Source organism: Echinops telfairi, unplaced genomic scaffold, assembly GCF_000313985.2.
Source record: "Echinops telfairi isolate 266 unplaced genomic scaffold, ASM31398v2 ScPeMD7_7400;HRSCAF=8409, whole genome shotgun sequence".
NCBI classification, from domain to species: domain Eukaryota; kingdom Metazoa; phylum Chordata; class Mammalia; order Afrosoricida; family Tenrecidae; genus Echinops; species Echinops telfairi.
Window position 1 is genome coordinate 44,729,772 of NW_022111300.1, and position 6,505 is coordinate 44,736,276.

A 6,505-nucleotide genomic window follows, 5' to 3' on the forward strand; every position below is an offset into this window, starting at 1 on the left:
GCGGTGACCAGCTAATGGTCAACCCACCCGGACCCAGGCCAGACACACACACAGTCCCAGTCCCCTCCTGAGCGGTGGCCAGCTAATGGCACAGATCGCAGTGTGTCTAGGCTGCTTTTCGGGGGTCTCGTGCATGGACGCACGCATTGTGTTTTGTAAGAGGGTGTATTACCGTTCATCCAGCCCTGAAACACTGCCCTGCTCTGATGTGGTCTCCCGGAAACTGTTCATGAGAAGTGGGGTGAGATCATCAGCCAAACACACGGGTTAAACCATGCTGCCCGTTTTGACTTGGCACGAAGTCCATCACCTTGAGAACGATGTCTGTCCCTTCTCTCTCAGACATGGGCAAGTGCCACCTCACCAAGGGCAAGCAGGCCCTGGAGATCCGCAGCAGCCTGTCTGAGAAGAGGGCCCTCACTGACCCCATACAGGGGACCCCGCACTCGGCCGAGTCGCTGGTGCGGAACCTGCAGTGGGCCAAGGCACACGGTACGGTGATGTGGGGGGGAGGGGGGCGGTTAATGTTCGATTATTGATTTGAGGAAAATAAAAACCTTTGCCGCTGAGTCAATATCATCGCAACCCCGGGGGAAACCCATGGGTTCCCAAACGGTGACTCTTCATGCCACTAGAAAGTCTCATCTCCCTGCCAAGGAGCGGCTGGTGGTTTCAAAGTGCTGACCTTGCCGTGGGCAGCCCAACTCAAAGCCACCTCACCACCCAGCCTCCTCCCTCTACAACACACTTCCGTCCTGAGATGCTAAATCAAAGAGACTCTTGCCTCTGGACCAGGGTAGGCCAGAAAGCATTGCCACCAGGGTTACAGTTCGTGCGTGGCTTGATTGACCCCAAGCTAAACGTGTGTGGACGTGGTGCAGACGGGTTCTGTTGGTCATGCTTGCTTGGTAGTCTCATGGGGCTTCCGGGGGGATCTGCTGGGCCAGTTCAGTTCCAGAGACAGGTCAGCTCAGACACTTATGGTGGCTGTTGTTGGAGATCCCACGGGGGTAGGAGTCATCTTGATAGCTTTCCTTAAAGGGCATGGGGCAAGCACAGGCATGTATTATGGAGAAGTTTAAGACTTCGTTAAAACTGCATGAGCGGGACCGGCCCCAATCCCAGCGACGTCAACCCCTCCCCAGAAGAATGCACTTACAGCGGACAGCACTGAAGATACAGCCCAGGGAGAGTGGCAGGTCTGCCCAGACCACACGGGAGCAAGCTAAGAGGGAGAGAAAGTGGACCACATCCTGGTCCAACAAGCCCCAGGGATGACGCTCCTGCTCGGAGCAGCCAAGGTACAAAGAGGACCGTCAGGCCAGCCCCACCTGGAGACATGAGGACCCCTCACTGACCCTCAGCAGTGCAGAGGACAGCAGTAGAGACACAGTGCTGGAATTGTGCTCGGTCTGACCACACACACACACACACACACACCAGGGCGAAACACAAAGGGAGCGCAACAGAGCAGCAAGGGGAGCAAAACACCAAAGGCCCCGAGGAATCCTGAAAATAGACTTCAGACTCAGAGGGCAGGGCTCGGCACCTCGTCAGACTCAACCAGAAAACATACATAAGGGTCAGCAGACAGACCTGGAACTATTTATAGTGCCCCTCCCCCCGCCCATGTCTACCTATATAAGATAGGCAAGATAAACAATCCCGAGGAGAACACAATGGAACCGACAGGGAGGGGTCGGCCAACCAACCCAGGGACAAAGGAACAAGAGATCTGAAATCAATGGCAAGGATGGTGTAGAACACCTGGTGGGATTTGATCAAGTGCAATGTAGCCGAGAGGAATTACTGAGCTGAATGAAGGTTGAACATGATAGTGGGACAGGAGGAAAGTGAATGGAAAGAGAGGAAAGAGCTAGGAGGCAAAATACATTTATAGAAGTAATATGTATGTATGTAAGTATATTAATATATAATGATAGGGATACAGGTCTATGTATATATGTTAAGCATCAAGGTAGCAGACGGACATTGGGCCTCTGCTCAAGTGCTCCCTCAGTTCAAGAACACTTTGTTCTAATAACCTGGCATTCTGTGATGCTCACCTTCCCAACACGATTGCTAAAGTCAAAATGGGTACATGAGCTAATGTGGAGAAAGCTGATGGTGCCAAGCTATTACAAAACAACCTCTGGGGTCTTAAAGACTTGAAGTTAAGCAAGCGTCCATCTGGCAAGGGAAGCAACAATGCCCCTATGGAAGAAGCACCCCAGCTTGGGTAATCATGAGGTGTTGATGGGAGCAGGTAACAGGCAGGAGAAGACCCAGAGCAATCAAACAATGCTAACGAGGGGGTTCGGAGCAGAGACCTAAAGTCCATCTGGAGACATAGGACATCCCCTCACAGAAGGGTTACAAGGAAGGGACAAACCACCCAGGGTGCAGTACAGCACCCATGAAACACACACTATTCCTCTGGTTCTCTGAGGCTTCCTCGCCCCCCCTCCCCCTACTATCATGACCCCAGTCCTGCCTTTCACTTTGAACTAGACCGGAGCTGCACGGAATCCAGGATAGAGAAACACCCCAGGAACATTAATGGGAGTCGCGATACCATGAGGTTAGGGGAAAGGTGGGAAGGGGAAAAAAAGAGGGGGGGGAAAAAAGGCTAAAACTGTGAGTGAGGAAAGGATGAGGAAAGTCACAACAGGGAATGCTTTCCCATCCTGTGAGAATTAACGGCCTTCAGGAAACGTACCCATCGCTCTGAATGATGCCGCGGTTCTCATTCTTTCAGAGCTCCCAGAAAGTATGTGTCTGCAATTCCAGTGTGGGGTTCAGATCCAGTTGGGGTTTGCAGCCGAGTTTTCCAACGTCATGATCATCTACACAAGCATAGTCCACAGACCGCCGGAAATCATCATGTGCGATGCCTACGCGACCGATTTTCCCCTGGTGAGGCTCCCCTTGATGCCTGCGTTTAAGCTGCACCGCTCAATCTTACTTCTGCCAAATGGCTTCCATTAAATGCCTAAGGCCGGTGCCGGCCCACAGAGCGACCCTTCAGGACAGGGTAGAACTGCCCCTGCGGGTTTTTCCGAGACGGTAACTCTGCGGGAGTAGAAGGCCTCAGTTTCTCCCGGAGAGCAGCTGGTCATTTGGAATGGCTGACCTCCGGGCCAGCAGCCCGGTGCGTAACCCCCAAGGAGCTAACGCCTCGAGGCAGCATTCGTGAGCGGGTGGTGCTGATTGCAAGGCTTTGAGCCACAAACTAAATGTAGTAGGCCTTCACTGGTGTCCGGACTAACTGCCACTGGTTCTCCCAGGACCTGGACATTGACCCCAAAGATGCGAATAAGGGCACTCCTGAAGAAACTGGCAGCTACTTCGTGTCCAAGGACCTGCCCAAGCACTGCCTCTACACCAGGCTCGGCTCGCTGCAGAAGCTGCAGGTGAGGGCTCTCCCCCGGGAGCGCATTTTGGCTCATGACCCTTGCATTTGTTCATAAAAGGGCTGCTTCGGGGGAGGGGAGGGGGTTCCCCTTGAGGGAGAGAGAAGACATTAAGTCTCACCCGGGCCCTGTCCCATCTCGTAGCCTGACCGTGGCAGTGGCTGTCCATGTCATTACCCTCCACGCGGTTGAGGGACGTCGAGGAATGTATGTTGCTGTTTAAGTCTTTTTTCCCCCCCTTAATTTGAAATGTCTAGTTGTCTCATGCTGAAAAACTACCTCAACTCCCCTAGTCGAGCCTGCTAATAAAAATAGGTCTTCGCCAAGCTGGAACGCTTCATTGGTTCCAAGCTGCGTGACTGGATGATCAATTGATCAGGAAGGTGGGCGGGGGGCTACTATTGACACTCGGGCAAGACCAGCGAGCACAGACCTACCGCCGCCACCACCACGGCTAGTCACCAAAGCTCCCCTTCGGCCGTACAAGCTGAGCCGCCGTCGGGTTCAGTTGGTTTCCTCCTCCGGTGACTGCAGGTTCTTGCAGTTGTCGTATTTCTGAAGAGCTCCGGCTTTTGGCCTTCGGGTAAAGCCCAGGCTATTTTGTCTTTACAGGGTCCCATCCCACCTCCACACAAGGGGACGGGGAGCCATCTGGAGCCCCACTGCTCTCAAAGAGCCTTTGGCCATGGACTCAGGAAGCTGCCTGTCCCCCCTCAGGGGGGCGGGGACAGGGGCGTGGTTTCTGTTCCGTTTTATTTTGATAAAGTGGTATCTCAAGGTTGGTCTACCGGTGGAGCAGCAGCAGGTAGACACTCCGCAGGATCAACACCTGCTGGCCTGCTCCCATGAAGACTCCAGGAGCACAACATGAAAGACGCTGCCATTTGACTCCGACGACGTGCCGCCTGGCCCTCTAGCACAGCACAGGGCCGCTCCTGTGGGTTTCTGGAGCTGTGCATCTTTACGGAGGCAAAGGGAGCCCGGTCTTTCTCCCATCCGTAAAGACCCAGGAAACCTTGCGGGGCAGTCTGCTCTGTCACGGGGTCCCTGTGAGTCAGGGTTAATTCGACAGCCCCCAACATCAGCAGACATGCGCTATGGATCAAGTTAACCAGACTTTTATTCTCTCTGTCCTCTCAGGAACATCTGGTCTTCACCGTGTGTTTATCGTACCAGTATTCCGGGTTGGAAGAGACGGTGGAGGAAAAGCAGGAGGTGAATGTCGGGAAGCCTCTCATTGCCAAACTGGACATCCACCGAGGCCTCGGAAGGAAGACATCTTTCCAAACGTGCCTCGTGCCCAATGGCCCCTACCCGAGCCCTGCGACCAGCTCGGGGGCCACCGGACACTATCACTGTTCTCACCAGTCACTCCACCGCGACTTCTGCCACGCCCATGCTGGCTGCCCAGGCCCCTTGGGGCCGGCCGACGGGTGCCACTGCAGCCGGACCCCAGACCCCTTTGTCTCCAGCTACCACACCCGCCACTACTCGTCGCAGTTTGTGAGAAGTAACGTCCCCGTGGAGACCACCGACGAAATACCATTCAGCTTCTCGGACAGGCTCCGGATTGCTGAGAAGTGACCTCCCTCTTTCTGAAAGGGGGCACAGCTACTAGACGGCGCATCCACCACCAATGGTCCCCACGAAGGGGTGTGTGGACAGGGAGCGTGTCCATTCCCAGAGAAAGAACACTCAGCACAGCACTTTGATGAGCAGCTCAGGACCACTGCTCGGGGACAGACTGCTTCCTGTCCCAGTCACTTTGAGTCGGCTGCGTGGTTCTGTGAAAACCGAGTGTGGGCGTGTGCACGTTTGTGTGTGATTCGCCAACATTGCCAGGCCTGCTCTCTGGACACTCTTGACGTGAGCACTGGGAATGCCCTCACAGCAGAACCAGAGTGGACCTTGTGTCGGGAAGATTGGAAGCATTGTGTCCGGATTGGGCCAGCACAAAGCCGAGGCTCCGGGATCCCTCCCTAGCATTTCTCCTACACACCACTCCCTCACAGGCATGGGCTCCAGCTTCATGAGGAGGGTCAAGCCACTCACCTGGAGGTCGGCGGTTCAAACCCAACAACTACTCACAGGAGGAAGTCGCCTTCCCTAAAGATTCCAGCCTCGGAAACCCACAAGGGGCAGTTCTACCCTGTCCCAAAGGGTCGCTGTGACTTGGCATCAACTCAACTGCACAATGCCCCTCCCCCCCCTCCGCCCCACCCACCCAACATTATGTTCGTAGATAATATTTTAATATATGCATCTACATGATTGTTGTATCTTTATACTATCTCAAAGAATGTGTAGACTTGAGTTTGCAATACTCGGGTATTGGCTGCAATAGCCAGCTCAGAGGTTTACATACAAATCCTGTATAGACCAGGCAGAAGTGTCTGGTGGGTCCCGTCCCCTGGCTAAGTGGAAACCACAGGTGAAGCCCTTGTCTATGAGCAGGCGGCTGCCACAGCTGTGGGGTGCCCTTGGGTCAGTCCCCAGCCAGCCACAGCGGGGCACTGAGATACAAGCGGGCAGTCTTGGTAGCTGCTCATGCGAGTCTTCGCAGCTGGTACCGAAAGTGTCTTCCTCGGTGCTGCGTCCCTCATGAACTTTACTGGCCTCGGGAGACAATGTTCCTGTCACTGTTGGTCCTTCTTTTTTCGTTGTTGGTTGTTTTTTTTTTTATCATTTTATTGGGGGCTCTTACAACTCTTTTTACAGTCCAAATATCAATTGTATCCGACAGATTCGTACGAATATCGCCATCGTTCTTTTCTAGACATTTACTTTCCATTGAGCCCTTGGGATCAGCTCCTCCTTTTTTCTTTTCCTCCTCCCTCTCCCTCCCCCCCCCCAACCCTCATGGCCCCTTAATAGATTGTAGATTGTTAATTATTTTCAAATCTCATACCCACTGCTGTCTCCCTTCCTCTCTGGTTTCTTTTGTTCTTCCCCCTGGATGGGGGGGTGTGATTATGTGCCATTCATTGCAATCAGTGCCCCCCTCCATTCCCACCTCTCCCCCCCATTCCACCTCCCCTTTTTGGTACCTCTATTCCCATTCCTGTTCCTGGGTTCCATGTGTTGTGAGTTTT

At 53.8% G+C, this 6,505-nt stretch overlaps 1 protein-coding gene across 1 annotated transcript in view; it reads left to right on the top strand.

Moving 5' to 3' along the window:
* The window catches only part of MALT1 (MALT1 paracaspase), a 61,202-nt gene extending 55,602 nt beyond the window's left edge, over positions 1–5,600 (top strand). The window contains exons 16-19 of the mRNA XM_045296056.1: positions 343–492; positions 2,759–2,916; positions 3,288–3,413; positions 4,554–5,600. Of these exons, the coding sequence (XP_045151991.1) occupies positions 343–492; positions 2,759–2,916; positions 3,288–3,413; positions 4,554–4,997 (878 nt within the window). The 3' untranslated portion in view covers positions 4,998–5,600. The remainder of the gene's footprint in view (positions 1–342; positions 493–2,758; positions 2,917–3,287; positions 3,414–4,553) is intronic.
* Positions 5,601–6,505: the final 905 nt, after the last annotated feature.